The following is a 20911-nucleotide window of genomic DNA, read 5'->3' on the forward strand; positions in this document are numbered from 1 at the left end:
TGGACTGGAAGGGTGGACCTCTCTGCTGATTCTTCCGGATCAGTGCAGTAGCAGCAAGGAGAGGGTCAGGGGGGACACAGGATGTTGGGGTGCCACCAGGGGTGATGTGACACTGTCACCTTGTATTGTCCCTGCACTCAGCCATGTGGTGTCTGCAGTGTAATTCCGAGAGGACCCAGTCTCTGCTGGAGCTTGAACTGGACAGCTGGTAATACAGTATATTTATATATAGACACAAACCCAAATAGCATACAACATTGTATATACAATACTACACACGACATATACAGGGGCCCAGTGTCTGCTGCTAATACCCTATATGTATATACAATAATGTGTAATAATTCACCGGTACATCAAATATTTTCCATCACTTTTATACAAACCTTAACACTCAGGAAAACATGCGACACAATGTTGTACACAGTTTACAAAACAACACTTCTAAGATACATAAAACTATCTACACAATTCAGTTACTTTGTATAACATCCTGTGCTTGAAATATATTGTTGTATGTATTGCATCAATGGTGCTGTTACTGTATATAATGTATTCATGTGTGTAAACTATATAGGCATACAGATGTAGCAGAGCTGAATTCATTAATTGTCTATTTGGGGTTGTTTTGGTAGTGTATCTCAAGATAAAGTAGTAGGTTTAACTGCAGTCCTATGTAAAATCACAGGTAACACATTATTCACAAGCTGTTTTAAATGACAAACTTAAACTTTGCTAAATCCAACAAACTCTATTCTGTTACATCGAGATATATGTGTATAGATATAGATAAATTGCATAAAGTTTGAGGCCATCATGGTACAGATCAATAATGTTACTTTGCATTTTTTTTCTGTAACCTTTAATTTTAATATAAAACTTTTTTGCACTGTATTTTCTACTAATCTAGATTGGAAATGAATATAAAAGTTAATGTTCTATATATCAATGACTGATGTATGTGTGCCGCCTCAGAATGACTGACGTATGTCCCAATGTCTGTAGTATACTTTAATTCTGAAATAGTAGTCTGTGTGTGGGTAACGAATGGTTAAACTGGATGAAGTCATTGGGCTGCACTGTAAAACAGTTCCAGATATTTACTCTAGAAACAATTTACTGTAAAACAAGAACAAAATATGCAGAGAATGACAAACTAGCGTGTGCTGATGGAGGGTCCCCTGACGGTGTAGTTGTGTATGTTGTGAATGTAATGTTAGCGTTATGTACAATTAAAATTCTTTTGTCATACGTGGTCGGATACTCTGGCCAATGGAGCCAATAATTGGTCTGAAAATGAAGAAATCACGAACATAAGGATATTTTCCAATGTTAGAGAAACTCACCCTCCTAGAGAAAGGGAAGGTCAATCACACTTTGTTGTAGTCTTATTGAACTTTGGTATCAGTGAGATACATGGGCATGTATGGCCAATTGACATTATTACTATTATTACTATTAATACTATTATTATAAGTGTAACTTAGGGGGGGGGGGGGGTTCGCAGGCTGGATCCATAGCTAGGGCAGCTAAATTTGCCCCGAATGATAAACGGCATAGCTACAACTGGTAGTCATGATATTTGATTTTTTTATTACTTCTTACGCTGATTGATTGGATGTCTGCAGAGATTAAAGATGTAATGTTAATCTGGGTTCATCGTTACTGCTTCGGTACATCACCTTGATGATACTAATAGGTTTGTGGTGTTTCTGTATTATAATATTATATTGGTTTTTCTTTTTGCTACAATACATTTTACATAACTTAATAACTATGATGCAACACTTGACGTACTCTTTTACTGTACAGTAGGTTTTCATTGCTGTAATTTTGGAAACAGGATTAAGCAATATGTGCTGTGGATGGATAAGTTATATACTATACCAGTACGTATTGTATAAAAGAAATGTCTTTTGATGTTTGAGGGTATCCACTAAAAGCATGTCACTTATCTAAAACTGCACGTTTACGAATAAATAAATAAATATATATATATATATATACACGTGTGTGTATATATGTGTATATATATATATATATATATATATATATATATATATATATATACTATACTATTTCCAATTCTGACTTGTGAAATATACTTCATAAAAGTCAACTTGCATCTGGACCTCCATCAATCAGAACAAAAGGATACCAGTCCTGTTTTCATTGGTGAAGTTATGGGAGGTATGGACACCAGAGCACTACACTGATCTCAATGGCTACAGCTGCCTCCACAAATGAAGGGTATATCCATAGGGAAAGGTACATATCACATCCGAGTAAAAGCGTACAAACATGTCCTGCGCCGCTTATTAGGCGAAACAATAGGATTGCACAGATTGAAATCCTAACGGTCAGATCCCTGTTTTCCTGAAAAGGCATGCGCTGTGAAACAGTCTGCTGGTCACTAGGATATGAGATTGTCGGTGGACACTAGAAATCAGAGACATCCATCAGCAAGAATCTCATGTTTACGGCCAACTTTAGCTTCCCTTTTAATTAGGTTGCTGCTTATTAACCACCAATTTAACTACAGGGTGAAAGAACGGAGTCTACATTCTCCATCTATGTAGATCTATTGTTGTCACTCATAGTGATGTAGTGCTGGAGGTAAGAAACTACTGCCCATATAGTCCAGTTGCCAGCTAGAGGAAACTTAATGCCCCTACCGAGGGCTAGTCAAGGATTCATTGGTCCTGTGTTTTAGAGAGAATTTGAAGGGTGGAACAGCACAGAACTTTGTGTTCCCCTGCTGGATGTTTTCTTTAAAAAAAAAAAAAAAAAAAAAAGGATTCAAAAAGTTCTAAAAGCAACAACTTGTACAAGTCTGCACTGTAAAATAGCATTACATCACTGCAATACAGACATACTGCTGAGCTAATTTTAACTTGTCTTGTAAGCGCCTTCACGCCCTAAATCATATATTAGTAACTTAAATGAAAAATAGCTCATATGATCAGGATGTACTATTATTATTATCATACTTTTCTGACTACACGTCAGGAATAAACTAAACTTATACAGCATAATGGATAATAAGAGAAAGCACATCACATTCCCCTTATGATAAATGCCAATTGTTGTAAAGGGTGGGAAGATGAGCAGTCATACCACATCATTTATTTAAAAAGATGTAAATAATTTATTCATTTAAGATTAATTAAACTTCTGCAAATTAATTAACCCGCCCAGTAGATGTATACTGTATCTATATGTGATATGCCATGTATGATATTGAATATTATTACAGTTCTCTGTTATAAATGGAGCACATCCTCCTTGGACCTCGTTGGCTGTACTCCGGGTCAGTGTCTGTAGAATTGGGACAGCTTAATATTCGTTGCAAGTAGGATATTCTCAAGCTAAAGCTGTCCATAGACATTAGCTTGATGGCAGATCTTGATTTCAAAAAGGTCTCTCCACAGACCAAGGGTCCAATTAACTTTTCTGCCTGGCCTAATGATCAGACAATCATAAGTGCTCTAAATTTTTCAAGGAAGACTTGTCTGTAAAGGTTGGTTGATCTCTCAATGTTCTCAGTGTCAGTAAGACATCTTACTGTGTAAAGATAGTTGTAGACCAATCTTTTGGCCGACCGCAGACTACCCGAAACCCCCATTCTATCATAAGGCTAGCTTAAAGGGGTTTTCCAGCTTAGACAATCCCCTTTCGACAGAGGGGTATCCTGACCACATGGTAAGCTGTAATTTGTGGGAGCAGCAAGTATTTAGTTTCCCTGCAGCACCACCACGGAGAAATGAAACATTACCCAGTTCCCATTGATATCAGTAGGGCTGTCCATGCAATGCATGGACATGGGGATCCTCCAGGGCGAGAAACTGAACCAGAGAGGTTTGCTATTGGGGAAATTGTTTATTTTGTCATCTCAAAGTTTATTTGGCCACCCATTGTTGCATGTCTATGGCCAGATTTGCTCCCTACATTCTCATCCAGGTTTTTTTGGTTTGTTTTTTTTTTTTTCTTTTTTTTTTTTTAGTAAATAAGTCTCTCTTTTTTTTTTCTTGGTATATCAGTCTCTTTAAGCATTTGCTAAAACTTTCTTGCCAGTAAAAGCAGCTCCTGGCTTGATTTACTGCTTGCGAATGGGGTTTGCCAGAAAACTGAACCTTTGAAGGATCCCAACTTCCTGAAGATACTTTGAAAGATTGTGAGAGTAGAACGGGTGGCAGTGGATGGACTACGGTTGCTGTGGTAATTCTGTTTTCTCTGGAGCTTTTACAATAAGTCTAATTGTATCATGTAATCAGTATTCACGAAGGAGGGAAACACACTCATTTGGACTCAATTCTCAGCACTGGGGCCTCTGGTTTCTGGGATTCTCCTAAAGCAAATATGCATTTTTTGCAAATCACTTGTATCACAGAAGTGTGATATTACTGGGAGGGTAAATAAAGAGCGCCTTTACCTACTTAAAGGCTATGTAAACCACCGTAGCCTTTTTTTTTTTTTAATGAAATGTATAATGTGTTTCATTTTGGGTTTCTTCAAATAGAGGTTTATTCACAGCTAACTATGCACTATACATAGAAGCTGCAAAGCACCGAATCCATCAGCTTACAACGGTACTCTGCAGCTTCTATGTATAGTTTAGATATAGAAGCTGCATCGCAAAAAAGTACAGAACATTTTTAATGTGTCAATTGAAAAAAACATTTTTAAATCACATTAGCACATATATTTAAAGGTATACATAGCCTTGAAAATAGTAGGGTACCTTTGCCAAGAAACCAATTTCTGTATTTTTTGCCCAGGTTGCTTAGCATCCCTCCACGTGGGTGAACGCAAGTTAATAAAAACGGTATTACTTTAAAAAAAAAACTATCAACATTCATAGAGTTCCTTAACTAAAGCTGGCAACACACGTTCAAGAACTGTCAGCCGAATGATCAAATGGCTGACAGCTATTTCTGCCAACTCGGCTGAGCTTGCATGTTTATTTTAAGGGAAAGAGAGGAATAAGCTGCTGGGCATTTTAAAATCCAACGTGCCCCAACATCATCTCTCAGGAGGCCCCCATACACGATATTGGAGGCCGAGCCTATTTATATCGGCATGTGCGGTCGACTTTTCTTCCATGTAACGGCCAGCTTAGAAATCAGAATTCACAGCCACAAATTTATACATCTTGGCAGGAAAAAAGTGGTGTCCTGACAAGTGAAGGACATTCCTCCATAAATTCTAGATCCGCACTACATTTTACTTTTTACAATTTTTAATTGTCTTGCTGTTGTTTAAGACATTGGGACATGCTGGTATTTTATTCATGTCTGGTAACACCTGCTGCCGTTACTGATTTATCCTTTGTCCTAATAAAAATGTAAAGGGGTTGTTGACCTTCTGTCCAAACTGTAGAGCGTCAACCAACTTATTGTCTAAGAATATGTCCCGGAACATGTCCCTTTTGAATACTAGCTCAGAGGAAGAGGAACATAGCAATGCAGAAGGGTTTGACTTCCACATTCCATATTGCATGTTCCCCTTCAGGTATCGCAAGTATGCAGAAAGAGAAATACCTTATAAGAAAGCTTGTGATTGCTGTTAAAATACAGATGTAGCAATCTTTAAATGCCAAGGAAAATCAGACTTAGTTTGGTGGGCAAGTCTCTGTATTCTATCTATAATATGACTGTGCATATGTAATAGTAAATTCCTTAAGGTAAGACATTCCTTTCCATTCATTTTCTCAATTGCACTGAAAGAAACATGGACATTGAGGGCTATGGTCAGCAAGGCTACTTTGTCTCCAATACCGTTTAGATGCATAATCCCTATATGTTCAGACGTCTTCATGATTTCTCACCAATAAATAATTAATTTGCATTAAACATAACAAACAAACAGGCATATGACCCTCCTGCTGATGAGACTCAACAACAGAACAATTAATAAAAATATTGTGCTCTCTCAATTACATTAAAACCTATTACTTATTTAGTCTCTGTCTGGAGTTCTTTATATTTCCGACTGTGAAAACTCATCAAATATGACTATAATACACACGTGACATTGACATATAAATAAATGTCTGATAACTGTTTAAACTGTAGCTGATGATGTCATCGGCCATCATTTGTTTAATGATGTCATCTGTTTAGTAATTAATAGAGCACATCCATTCTTGTGACCTCAAACACTGTATAATTTATGATAGTAAATAAAAACTGCACTGGGGAATATAATGAAAAACATTTTAATTATTTACTACACATTACAAGCACTAACCCTGAAAGACATCTATTTAGCCTCTTTTTATAAAGAGCTTGTTGGGTTTGGACGACCTCCATCACAGTTTGTGGTTCAACATCAGACTAGTAGATAATGTAGGTGGTTTTTGTGTTGGGGACCCATGTTAACAGCTATTTCACAAGTTATTATCGAATCTGTGTTCCTGCAGAGCCCGACATGGCTGCCATCTATTGCAAATAGATGGGACACACTGATCCGGGGCCTCTCCTAATAGCTTAAGTGCCCTAATTGGGTATCTAAGAAGGATTTTCCTAATTGGAATTCCTCTCTATAATACATGGTAGACTTTAATGGATTTTTGATATTTATCTCATGTCTACCTGCTGAATATGTTGCTTTTTTCATACATTTTTTACCTCACAAAATGTACATAGATAGAATATGTAATAACGTCATTTTTGTAAAGAGATGAGCAAATTGATAAACCAAATATATAAGCATGATTAGAATATAATTTCCATCTGGGCAATCTGGTGGCATGTGTCAATATACCCCACTAGCCTTTTTTCCACTGTAGGGGGTAACATGTCTGGCTGCTCAGCGGTGTGGACATCTGTCTGTGTCACCAGCAATGTGGACGTCTGTCTGTGTCACCAGCAATGTCGAATGGCCCCAGTATATTCAGGACGCTGGTTAGCAAATGTCACGATCTCTTGGTATGTGGACCCACTGGGTTGTACCGCTATAGCGGGATAGCAGCTGGCCAACAGGATACCAATTCATTGTCTATAGTTCGAATAAGGGTACCTGTGGTAATTCAGACAGTAGCGATGGTAGGCTCGGATGGGTCCTTGGGAGCAGGCAGACCCCAGGCGCGGTGTAACACAGAAGGCATAGTATACTGCACAACACGACTCTAACTCTCTATGGCACAGGAACAAGGTAGCATGGGATACAGGTTACAAGTAGCAGGTACGGGAACACTGGGAACTGGAAAACACTAAGGGACCATTTGCAAAGACTAGCACGGGTAAACACAACAACGCTCATGCAATGAGGGAAAGGGGCAGGGCCCTTCTTATAGTCCAGGGTGAGTATGGACTAATTACATATTTACTACATGTGCGCATGCTGGCCCTTTAAGGCCGGGCATGAGCATGTGCGTGCACCCTACAGGACACAGCAGAATGAAGCGGACGTGAGCGGTAGCGTCTCCTTCAGAGCATATGTGGGCCAGCGCTCACAGGTCCATGGCTTCGGCCGTTGGGAGGTGAGTAATCCCGACATGGTCATGGTCATGGTCATGGTCATGGGTGTTACAGCAAATAGTTGGTCACCTTGATGATAAAATTGCATTGGGGATCTGCAATATTCCTGGAGTTTCCCTTTAACTTGCAATGTATTCAAGTGGTATTTAGAAAAAGAGGAACATTATACTGGACTTTTTGAGTAAAATATCCTGGGTGTTTCTCTTACAAAGTTTCCCTTTCTGAAACCTAAGATTCTTTTCCTAATTGTTTGTTGCTCAGAAATGAATTCATCCTGGTAGCAGCCTATAAAGTACTGTGGAAGCTGTGTTAGGTCCTGTGCCGAGCGGGCAGCAAGACGTTTACAGCCTTGAATCTTGCTTCGTGCATCCTGTCACTAAATTCAAATTTTCACAAGAACTGAGCATTCAGTGTCTGCTTTCTCCATAGCCAGCGTTACATTATATATAGCATATAAAACTATCCATTGATCATTGCCATGAGTCAGCCGGCAGCAGTCCAGGTATATCACACAGTAAATAGCTTTTATGTTTATTTTGGTGGAAAATGTGAAACATTGACTTAGTCAGGACTTGTGTAATTTGCAACAGCTGCGGAGCAAGGACTTTATTACAATATTCTGACTAAAGAGAAGTCCGCTGACATGCTGTTTTGCATGTTGCGGTGCTGGCAATCCATGTGATCCTGATGATGTAGTTACTGAAATGTCTGTTATGGAGGCTGTGAACATGCTGTAGCGTCTAGATTAAAGGGCAACCCTGATTATCTATAGTTCTAAATCAAGTCTAGAATTTTATGAAAATTTATTGTTTGTTTTTTTCTTTTGTGCTCTACCATTGGCACCATCTAAGCAAAAAGTGACCACAATCTCAACCCTTTAGCTTCTATGTAATGTTGAGGTTACTTCACTATTTCCAGTAATATGGAAGAGCAAACTTGGAGTAAACTTAGTTGATGGACTCATTATCAAGCAATATATTTCAAAGATTTAATACACAACGGTCATGACCCTGTACGGCAGAACACGAAGTGCCTACTGGTATGTACCACAGAAATAGTGCCCCTGTGAGGCACCATCTTCTCCCCCAGAAGTAATATGTAATGCAGGACGCCACAATTTTTTGTGAGGCCTTAATGATTATTAAAAGAATAGGAAAAATAATAAACCATTTATAATAATTTATAAATATATATTTATAATAATAAAGTTCAGTACAAGGGGCCTGCATAACAGGATCCAGTTATATGCTGGAGCGTTTCTTTAAGAAATATTGCATAGAGGATCATCATCAGACATAGATTTTTTTTGGGAGGGCGGGGTATTCCTTATTGTCTTTGCCAAGCCATGACTGAAACGCTGGTGTTTCCACATTGTTATGGTAGGCATCGCAGCCTTTGCCACTCCAGTTACATGTGCTTTGTTTTAGTCCTGTTGGCACTGGGATAGTTGACCATTGACAAGTACTGTAGCCGCTGTATGTAATATTCTCATCTCCATTTACCTCCATTTGTGGTTCAGTGAATCGGTTATATTTGTGTCAGCTGCGATTTTTCGCAGATCAAGTAGCAAATAGAATTTACCAAATTGGAAAAAACTTCTGCCAAAATGTATCAAATATATATGTGCTGTGGCCTAAGACATTACATTAGAGTCATAGCATTGTGGGAAATACATTTAGATGAACAGCCTTCAACACAGGAAAAAACTGCCAAAAAATGAGGTGCCAGTGGCAATATTCTCGGTGCATTGGCTGCCTGATATCAGTCGTGCACCGCTATATTAGGAAATTGTTCAGATCACTAATATATACTTATCATATTATTAGAATCGCCCCATTTACAAGCAGGGGGGTTACCATGGTTTTTCTTCAGTAGACAAACTGTTTGCTCATGCCCGTTGCACCTTCAACATTTACAGCAGCCTGTATTATGACTACCTGCATTCTGCTCATAGGTTTGCAAAGCAATGGCGAGGAATTAAAATTCCCTGCAAGCATAAGTTTGTGTAGGCAACAATAATATATATATACAAATGTATATGCTACAGATGTTTTCATCATAATAAGTTTGGAAAAATTTTATAGTCGATCGTAAGTATAGAGACTTCAGAGATTGCAGATGAACCTGGGCCCTGCTGCCTGTTGGGAACCAATTTTCCCTCTGCCCAAAAAGGGGACACCAGCACTGTTACTATCACGCCATAGGTGCGGGCCCAATTACAGATTTTGCTTCGGGGCCCTTGAGCTTCAAGTTATCCCTCTGTTGTTGGCAAGTTCTATTTGAACACCTATACAGAAAATCACACAAAAATATAATTCTTTATTAGAAGACCATACAATTAAAGCAATACATAAATGAACACATTACCCACAACGATGGATCCCCACACAGTCCGGGTTCTAAAACCTCATTAGAGTAAGGTGCAAATAGTGCAAGGGAGGCTGGTATGCTAAATCCGAAGTAAAATGGACAAAGAATCATCCAAATGTGAAGCATTAGACAAAAACTAAGTCAAAATATAAGGAGGCATACAGACCGGGGCTTCGGTTTTGGATCCCCTCATAGTGGAGATCCATCATTATGAGTAATGTGTTTGTTGATTTATAGTTTTAATTGTATGGTCTTCTAATAAAGAATTATATTTTTGTGAAAAATAGTTTGTGTGTGATTTTCTGTATAAATGTTCATATCTTATAGTCACACTATTCCCTTTGCTATATGCATATATTGGCCCAATCGAATTAGTAGGTGTTAAGTGCTATTATTTGGTAGGTTTTCCTGGTGAACCATTGTCTGATATCAATGACTACTGAGTTACTGAGGAAAGCCAGGGGAATGGGGGCGATCATTGACTAACTATTTAACACTCCAAGCTCTATGTAAATGTGCAGTAAACTGAGTGCTTGCAGGGCAGCACCAGAGCTCAATAAAAGAGCTATACAGCTGTTTTTCATAAACCAGAGCATTGTAAATAACTCAAAAGTGGTATGTAGAAAAAAATTGATTAAAAAAAAATGGAGTTTTTCCTTTTAAACATTAAGAATCCATGGAAATAGATATCTGGATTTCTGGATTGAACCCCCTTGTATTTACAGCATTAATGTGCAATTGAGAACAACTGCCAGAAACCATGATGTCATGCACAGCTCTTTCCAAAGAATTTGAGTAAAATCACCCCACATCTGTGCTTCACATTACCAAGAATCGCTTAAAATGGAAAATGTACAGTACCCAGATTATCATCTCCTGGCGATATTTCTTCAGCTCAAAGCCCATAGAACGTGGCTGGAATCAGTGTCCGTTCTCCATACAGCTGTTCTCATGAGATTATCAGAATTAAAAGGAACTTACAGGTCATTGACATTTATACAAGTTTTTTGCGCACTTGACCATCGTAGACGAAACTAAGTTCACGTGTGAGGTCCTGCTGAAAAATGCCACTAATACCGGGTATAAATAAACCACTCTGGCAGTTGCTACTAGTTTGGTCAATTCAGAGACGCTGACGGCCATAAAAGGAATGCATATTTAGGTGTGGTTCACACGACCTATTTTCAGGCGTAAACGAGGCGTATTATGCCTCGATTTACCCCTGAAAATACGGCTCCAATACGTCGGCAAACATCTGCCCATTCATTTGAATGGGTTTGCCGACGTACTGTGCCGACGACCTGTAATTTACGCGTCGTCGTTTGACAGCTGTCAAAAGACGACGTGTAAAATTACGACCTCGTCAAAAGAAGTGCAGGACACTTCTTGGGACGTTTTTGGAGCCGTTTTCTCATATACTCTATTGAAAACAGCTCCAAAAACGTCCGAAAAAACGGCGCAAAAACGGCGCGAAAAACGTGAGTTGCTCAATAAACATCTGAAAATCAGGTGCTGTTTTCCCTTGAAAACAGCTCCGTATATTCAGACGTTTTTGGCTCAGCGTGTGAACATACCCTAATAGTTAAAATGCAGTTTCCTTCTAAGAAAATGTTTTTTTTTTTCAGAGCATGCTGGGAGTTATAGTTTTTTATTACTACCTATTATAGACTCTCCGCTTTAATGCAATTATCGAAATGTGTTAGGAATTTTTTATTTTTTTTTACCTGACAGCCTTATACTAAAAACATATTACAGTAATAATGTGTCTCTTTACTGCTTGTCCATACAAGTCTATGGAAAAGGGAGATGGGAGCAGGAGGAGGGAGCAGAAAGAAAGAGCGTGAGTGAGCAACAGACACTCTGCATACAAGTATACGGAGGGGGGATTGGTGACCAGGGGAGGAAGCGGAAGCAGGGAAAGAAAGACACAGGCTGATGGTAAGATCTCTATGTCATCACAGTGCTGGATTCCAAGCTACACTACTCATAACTGCTGTATAATCTCCTCCATGCTGCTGCAGCTTCTAGATAGACATAGGAGAGCAGGATATTCCTCTTCTATGTGTGCAGTGTAGAGAAATCTCCTCTCACTAGCTCAGAGACAACTGAGAATTCGATATAGAGCCTGCAGAGGTGAAAACTGCTAGATAATGCTGTATACAAGTCATATACTTGGCAAAAATAGTGTTATTCCCCATGTACACACATATGACTGGTATAACTTCATTCAAGGAAGCACCCCACCAGGTCAAGTAGACTCATAGAAGATAATTTACGAAGACTGGCATTTCATATGCCAGTCTTAAACTAAAGTGCGCTGGAGTAAGATGCGTCAAAGATACGTACGCCTCTTAATAAATTTTGCTGGCTGTGCGTGTGCCTTCAATTAAAATCTACACTTGGTATGTTTTTTTTTCAGAGCAAATTATGGTATTACTGTTGTACGGACGGTGGCCTCGTCCCCACCCACTAACCTCTGCCTCTTTTCTCGCCACTTTTAAAAAGTGGTGAGAGGAGCGTAAAACAGCAAAAAGTTGCAAATCTGTTGTGCACCATAATTTGCAACTTTTTAACACAGAATTTTGGCGCAAATGGGTTAATATATTTCCCCCATATGGTGCATGTTCACATATCCCACTATCTGAAATACTGTAGGGAAGTGATAGGGACGTGCAGCATTGCCAGTAAGGTTTTAAAAGACAAAAAACAAGCGGTTTCCCATTTACAACATATTCTACCTTATTTACTAGGTCACTGCCAGTAAATTTTGCCGAGCTTGGGAAGATGTGTCCAATGGGCGATTCCCCTTTACCCCCTCTCTCCATGACTGACGTCTCTCTCTATCTGTGTACAGAGAGAATATAGAATTTTTGATTACGTGGTCATTTGTAATGGAAAAAGGAATTGTATGAAATGCTGCTGATTTATTAATGTTTTTTGCCACCTTAATGTTTAGAAAAATAACTACGGGCATCTGCCTATCTATCTATTTATCTATTATCTCTTTTTCTCTATATACTGTGTGTGTGTGTGTGTGTGTGTGTGTGTGTGTGTGTGTGTGTGTGTGTGTGTGTGTGTGTGTGTGTGTGTGTGTGTGTGTGTGTGTGTGTGTATGAATGTATGCATATATATATATATATATATAAAATTTAGTATATAGACCATTTATTCTTCATTTTGGCACAGCTGCGGCCTTCATATTGATCTATTCCGTAGGTGAGCAGGATATTGAATCTGCTCTTGCAGTGTAATACCCATGTCTATTAGGAGAGGACATATACAGTATTACCAGGTATGCCCCGTTAAGTGTGCATTTATGCAAATATTCCAGCTAGGCTACCTGTATATTGTGTTTTTATTGGTTATTTTATGTTTTATGACTGGAATGTCACATGTAGTTTTTTGTTTTTTTAAACATTTTACCATCTGCCAAAAATATTTAGTGCTGTCCCAGGTTCAGCCTGTCAATGCTTGTAGTGATGTCAGTGTGGGACAGTTCTAGATTTATCACCAGTCACATAGCTGTGTGAGAGCAGCCAGCCATTTCAGCTCCTGCATGCGGCTGGATCAGACTAATGCCTCTCAGCAGCTACTCAACAAGGGCAAGTCATGTTTTCTGTTCTGATTTTATACTAACGGAAATTTTGCAGACTTAGAACAGAGGGAGGTTGGAACTTGTGTTTGTGTCATTTGGCAGATGCCTTATTGATACTGAAGTAATGGGTGTAGTTGCACCCAGAAAAAGCCCCCCCCCCCCCAAGTGGTGATTCAAGGGAAGGTGGCACAGGTTGGAATAAAATTTCTCACAAGTAATTGCATATATGTTGGCTCCCTCTGCTATGTGAGACTTGTGAGGGCTCACATGACATGCTGCACAGATCAAGGTGTCCAGGATGTGTCACATGAGTCGCCTCTGCGCTGCTAGTTAGGCGTTACACAGATCAAATTGCTGGATAATGAGTCTCAGCAGCTACTGACCTAGTGCAACTCATGTTGCAACTATTATGGTTTCTCATCGACAATTTTGGTGCTTGGAACTTGCAAGTATATGTAATTTGGTAAATTCCCTACTGTCTCCTTACAGGTAATGATAGAGCATGGTGTGTTATGTCAGAGCTAATTTGTAACATGACTTTGTGATGCTAAGGCTACGTTCACATCTGCGTTAGGATTCCGTTCATGGGTTCCGTCTGAGCTTTCCGTCAGGGGAAACCATGAACGGAATCCAAACTGAAACAAACGGAAATCATAGGTTTCCGTCTGCATTACCATTATTTTCAATGGTGACAGATCCGGTGCAAATGGTTTCCATTTATTTGTGCAAGGGTACCGTAGTAGACTGCGCTATTCATTCCGTCAAATAGGCGGAACCCTTAAAAAACTGTGGCCATCGGAAACCATTTGCATCTGATCCATCACCATTGAAATCAGTGGCGATGCAAACGGAAACCTATGGTTTCCGTTTGTTTCAGTTTGGATTCCGTTCATGGGTTCCCCTGACGGAAAGCTCAGACGAAACCCATGAACGGAGTTCCAACGCAGATGTGAACGAAGCCTAAGATACATTTATAAGGACGTACATCTATATTATTGTTGGCGTTTTTAAAACGTTGCATGTCTCCTCATAAGTTCGGTGCAGTTTAAGCATACAATAGCGGACGCAAATATAGTTTTTATAATGGGGTTGCCTTACTTTATTTAAAAAACTTGAACTTTGAACTAATGTTTTATCTTTATTTTCACACAAAAAGCAAATACTAAAGATAGTAAATATGTAAAAATGGTGAAGAAAAATATATATATGAAAAAAATTACAGCCGTTTAACCATAATGGAATATGTATGTCATCTGAGCACCTTGTTTTCTGAATTACTTGCTGTTTTTTTTTTGTTGTAAACAGACTGGGACATAAACACCATTGAAACATATTGGTCACTGTGTCGCAGCTTTAAAACAATAAGATTTTATATTTTAAATGGGCAGTTGCAGGGTGTGGGGTCATGCGGAGCTTTTTAGTCACAGCAGTGATACGTATTTATCGAGTTTTTAAAGACAGAATGCCAAAGTGAGTCCATGTACAATCGGTCAGATCTGGTCCAGAGTATGTGGACATCTGCGCTGACAGGGGTGTAGCAAGTCGCAGTCTCGACCTAGCCAGGTGCCACCTAAGAAGACACCAGTTTAATAAATGGCGCATGGTAAGTTACAGATTTTGCATTGGGACCCGGAAGCTTCAAGATATGTCTCTGTGAGCTGTAATATCATATTATTATAATCGTTTAGTGCACTTATGATTTGCCCTTTAGCTTTTATCTCTTGCTGGAGTGTGATATTTCCATGTGATCTGTCCATCCAGAGCGCTTCCATCCAATTGCCAAGCTCATGTCACAAAGCACCCTGTGTTCTTCTATGCAAATCACCCAATGATTCATCCTCCTCTTCAACAAACATGAAACATTTTGCTTCAAGTTTGAATAAACAAGGAAAACCTTCCATCAGTCCATGTGAGCAGAGCTTGATTCACATCCACTTTATTTCTAAGACAAATAAATAGAACAAATAGATGCGTTTGTAAGCTAAATAATGTTGTTTTTTTTTTTTTAAAACCAAGGACTGCAGATGGGTTGTAGTTTTTGGACTTTAACTGTAAGCGCTTTTTGGCCAGAGTGGGAGGCATCAATTCTAATTGCAGGCAATAATCTGTAGCCAACTAAAACTTAGTACTTTTAGTGTATACTGTATGAATCCGAAGGCCGCTATAGTGAATTTGTATTAGAAGGAATGAACCCCAGTTTGTATATATCTTATACGTTGATGGGAAAATTAAATCGGGTCATTTGGATACGAAACAAATTCGAGCTTTGTATTTGGAACTTCTTGTCCTTGGCAAAGTCCTTGTTTTTTTAATTAAAGGGTAACTAAACTTTCAACAAACTTCTGACATGTCATAGTGACATGTCAGAAGTTTTGATCGGTGGTGGTCCGAGCACTGAGACCCTCACTGATCGCTAAAATGAAGCGACAGAACCGCTGAGCCACTTGGTTTCTGATCGCCTTTTCTCGGAAAGCCGATCTAGCGGTTTACGGACTCACTTTCTATTGAGTCCGTACACCACTACATCGGCTTTCCGAGAAAAGCCGATCAGAAACCAAGCGGCTCAGCGCTCACCCGAGTGCTTCTGTCACTTCGTTTTAGCGATCGGTGGGGATCTCATTGCTCGGAACCCCACCGATCAAAACTTCTGACATGTCACTATGACATGTCAGAAGTTTGATGAAAGTTTAGTTACCCTTTAAACAATTACTCAGTGGTAGAAATCACTACCCCCTTATGTTTAATAAACTAGTACTTTAAAGGAGGGACATTTCCACAGAAACTACATTCACACATTGTACAATATAGTCAACATTGAAATATATATGTATATATATATATATATATATACACTACCGTTCAAAAGTTTGGGGTCACCCAGACAATTTTGTGTTTTCCATGAAAACTCACACTTATATTTATCAAATGAGTTGCAAAATGACTAGAAAATATAGTCAAGACATTGATAAGGTTAGGAATAATGATTTTTATTTGAAATAATAATTTTCTCCTTCAGACTTTGCTTTCGTCAAAGAATGCACCATTTGCAGCAATTACAGCATTGCAGACCTTTGGCATTCTAGCTGTTAATTTGCTGAGGTAATCGGGAGAAATTTCACCCCATGCTTCCAGAAGCCCCTCCCACAAGTTGGATTGGCTTGATGGGCACTTCTTGCGTACCATACGGTCAAGCTGCTCCCACAACAGCTCTATGGGGTTGAGATCTGGTGACTGCGCTGGCCACTCCATTACAGATAGAATACCAGCTGCCTGCTTCTTCCCTAAATAGTTCTTGCATAATTTGGAGGTGTGCTTTGGGTCATTGTCCTGTTGTAGGATGAAATTGGCTCCAATCAAGCGCTGTCCACAGGGTATGGCATGGCGTTGCAAAATGGAGTGATAGCCTTCCTTATTCAAAATCCCTTTTACCTTGTACAAATCTCCCACTTTACCAGCACCAAAGCAACCCCAGACCATCACATTACCTCCACCATGCTTGACAGATGGCGTCAGGCACTCTTCCAGCATCTTTTCAGTTGTTCTGCGTCTCACAAATGTTCTTCTGTGTGATCCAAACACCTCAAACTTCGATTCGTCTGTCCATAACACTTTTTTTTCCAATCTTCCTCTGTCCAATGTCTGTGTGCTTTTGCCCATATTAATCTTTTCCTTTTATTAGTCAGTCTCAGATATGGCTTTTTCTTTGCCACTCTGCCCTGAAGGCCAGCATCCCGGAGTCGCCTCTTCACTGTAGACGTTGACACTGGCGTTTTGCGGATACTATTTAATGAAGCTGACAGTTGAGGACCTGTGAGGTGTCTATTTCTCAAACTAGAAACTCTAATGTACTTGTCTTGTTGCTCAGTTGTGCAGCGGGGCCTCCCACATCTCTTTCTACTCTGGTTAGAGCCACACCGTTGTAGGAAATCTTCAGTTTCTTGGCAATTTCTCGCATGGAATAGCCTTCATTTCTAAGAACAAGAATAGACTGTCGAGTTTCACATGAAAGCTCTCTTTTTCTAACCATTTGGAGAGTTTAATCTAACCCACACATGTAATGCTCCAGATTCTCAACTAGCTCAAAGGAAGGTCAGTTTTAAATAGCTCCTCTAAACAGCAAAACTGTTTACAGCGGTGCTAACATAATTGCACAAGGGTTTTCAAGTGTTTTCTAATTATCCATTAGCCTTCTAACACAGTTAGCAAACACAATGTACCATTAGAACACTGGAGTGATGGTTGCTGGAAATGGGCCTCTATACACCTATGTAGATATTGCATTAAAAACCAGACGTTTGCAGCTAGAATAGTCATTTAGCACATTAACAATGTATAGAGTGTATTTCCGATTAATTTAATGTTATCTTCATTGAAAAAAACGGTGCTCTTCTTTCAAAAATAAGGAAATTTCTAAGTGACCCTAAACTTTTGAACGGTAGTGTGTATATATATATGAAGATTAAGCAAAATGCACCATAATTCTGGCACAAATTGTTCCTAAAAAGTGCCCATCCATGGCTTGCACCAAATTTATTATGTGTTTAAGACACTTTTTACACATTCCTCGATAGTTTTGATAAGAGAACTTATAAAATGCAGCAGATTTGTTAACGGTGTGCAACACTTCTTGGCTCAAAATACTGCTGTAAAGTATGCCAGCTATGAGGTGGCATACGGAAAAGAAAGGTGTCTAACATGCCTAACGAGATGCGGCAAATGTATCGTACAGCATGAGCCACGGTGATCAATTTGGCACAGTTTCTGCCTGCCTGGTCTAGTTTTATACTGGCTGAATCTCCTCTAAAGTTCCTAAATTCCTTTTCTATAGTCTTAAAACTTTTCTCAGGCTAACAAAACTCAGTTGCACCTCCATGCTATGTGGCGGAAGAGAGGTGACAACCCTGCAAGCACATTTGAGGCTCAGCTGTCATTCATACTGCACCATCTGAACTACCAGAAAGTATAGATCATGCAGTATGGATATTTAGGTAAGGTGGAGGAATGCAATTTTGTGTTTCGATGGTTCCTCCAGTTAGTGCTACTGTCTAACATTTCTCTTGGTAAAAGGAGTTTCTAGTCACACAAATTGGAGTTGAGAACCAGGGCATTTTGTAATATGAAGATAGACCTTCTACAGCTTGTAGTTCCATATAATATATTACATATAGCTCTGAATTGAAGGCCCTGTGTCAGGTAATTCTTAGGGAGTCCTATGCAGCCGTTCGATTATATTCTATATGGCGCATAGTGATGTCATGCAGCTAAAAGGTGAGAGGTTCATGAAATATATTGTACATCACAATGTGGACTTCAACTTCACCCTTATTTATTACAACTAGGATGTAGGGGTAAGAACAGAGATCCTTTAGAATGTTTTGAATTAGATTATTGTAAGCATACCTCCCAACTTTAAAATATTGGAAAGAGGGACAAATCCTGCTTCGTGCAACGTGAGTTGCTGTAAATGTTTTTTTTTTAAAGTTAAGCCATGCTTCTAACCTTGCCCAATCCGTATCCATACACAGTTCAGCTGACACAATATAATGCTTCCATAGTGCCCCCCACAAGATCATACCTTCCTAGTGCCCCCACAAACAATATAGTGCCCGACACACACTATATAATTGCACCCATAGTGCCTACCTACACAGTATAATGCCCCCATAGTGCCTCCCCACAAAGTATAATGTCCCCATACTGCCTCCCTACACAGTATAATGCCCCCATACTGCCTCCCTACACAGTATAATGCCTCCCCACACAGTATAATGCCCCCATAATTCCTCCCCACACAGTATAATGCCCCCATACTGCCTCCCCACACAGTATAATGTCCCCATACTGCCTCCCTACACAGTATAATGCCCCCATAGTGCCTCCCCACACAGTATAAGCCACCCAATAAAGCGTCCTAAAAAGAAATACTCTCCTAGCCCTATTCCCACGACAAATGAAGGAGATTCCTTCGGTTTGTGTTGTGTGTGGCTCGGCGCAGACAGGCGTGATGACAATATTGCATCGCGCCTGTCTGCGCCAAGTTGCTCACAGCAGGCAGTACAGGGAGAATGACCGCTACCTGATCGACCATTGGATTCAATTGTATCTGCGTCCTGAGGATGCAGATACAGTTGAAACTGGGAGTCCGGGACTGTCCCGCTAGATCTAGGATAGTTAGCAGACCTTTTTTTGAAGTTCAGATATTCAGGAATTAAGGGGATAAAATAGGATCTGGTTGGGATTTCACTATATACCCGTATACAGTGGGTATGTCTCAATTCACTTTTATGCATGAGCGATCCTCACTTTCTGATGCACTGGTTACAGTTATGATCATTCAGGAGTAGTGATATAGGCCAAATTATTTGTTTGTAACAAGCTAGCATTATAAGTCACTGTATGGATGGTGTCTATGTTGGTTTACACCTCTCAAAAGCAAGTGCACACATCCATAGATCAATCTGACCATATCTGTGTTATGACCACCCGTGTTTCTACTAAACTGAGCTTAGATCACTATAGAACCCTATTCACTAGAACTACGAGGAGCCTGGGAGATATGAATTGCATTTTATGTTTATTATACCTTAGCTTTATACATTTTGTCCTTCATCACAAATGTCTCAAAATGCATTTCTTTGCTCGACAGCATTTCTAAGGAAACGAGTGTAAATATAGGGTGAGAGAAAATGAATGTTTAAATATGTCGCCGAAGCAGTAATACTATATTAAGTCTTGTGGGCTCCCAGCTGCCAGGCCGGTGGCTCTCTGCTCCGCTTCTTTATCAGTCTACTACTTTATTTAGGATGAATGCTCACATTCCAGGACTCAGCTGTTGGAAGAACTGTAGGAGTCTTCGAGGAATGTTACTATTCCAGAATTAGCTTTCACTCTGAGCTTTCATTCCAAAAAGAGAGATTTGGGAAGCTCATTAGACAAATTTTTAATTCCCGGCAGCTGCTGCTTTTTATGGGCTAAGTGTACTGCGAGATTGACGAAATAGCCCTCAATATTTCTTGGGTCGCTCTATCTGTACAGGGCTGCAGACATTTCGGAGACTTGATTACACTTCCTGGCATCTCCTGCTAAGTCTGAGCCCTGCTGTCAGATTGCTGGGTTTTCTGTGGAAGTGAATGAGCTCTGTGTTGCGAGTCTGAGGTTTAATGATTTAACCATATGAGCTGGAATGGAATTTTTTCTTGCTGTTAGACATTTCTTCATAAGGTGCTGGGACAGTAACCGCTCTGTTTACTCCTGAGCAGAGCTTACATTAATGCAATAGAGGGTACAATGTGTTGTACTTGTGTTTTATAGGATGTAGGTTTAGATAGCACCAGGTGATTAAGTAGAAGGGTGCATAAATAGGGGCCGAACCCTCTATAGACTGTGGTAAGTATTACGCACACCAGTAGGGGTAAATTTGCAGGTAAAAGTCTTTAATTTCTCATACCAGGGTGAGTCGGCGTGA

General features: G+C 39.6%; 1 protein-coding gene across 11 annotated transcripts in view; it reads left to right on the top strand.

The window, feature by feature from the left end:
• Nucleotides 1-20911, top strand: part of IQSEC1 (IQ motif and Sec7 domain ArfGEF 1) — a 725681-nt gene that overhangs the window by 630063 nt on the left and 74707 nt on the right. The window contains exon 1 of one of the 11 annotated variants that reach the window (XM_075833819.1): nt 40-208. The exons of the other annotated variants lie outside the window; for them this stretch is intronic. Coding sequence (XP_075689934.1) covers nt 144-208 — 65 coding nt within the window. The 5' untranslated portion in view covers nt 40-143. Of the gene's footprint in view, nt 1-39; nt 209-20911 lie in introns of those variants that run through there. 11 annotated transcript variants of the gene reach the window in all.

The sequence above is a fragment of the Rhinoderma darwinii genome, chromosome 7 (genome assembly GCF_050947455.1).
Source record: "Rhinoderma darwinii isolate aRhiDar2 chromosome 7, aRhiDar2.hap1, whole genome shotgun sequence".
NCBI classification, from domain to species: Eukaryota; Metazoa; Chordata; class Amphibia; order Anura; family Rhinodermatidae; genus Rhinoderma; species Rhinoderma darwinii.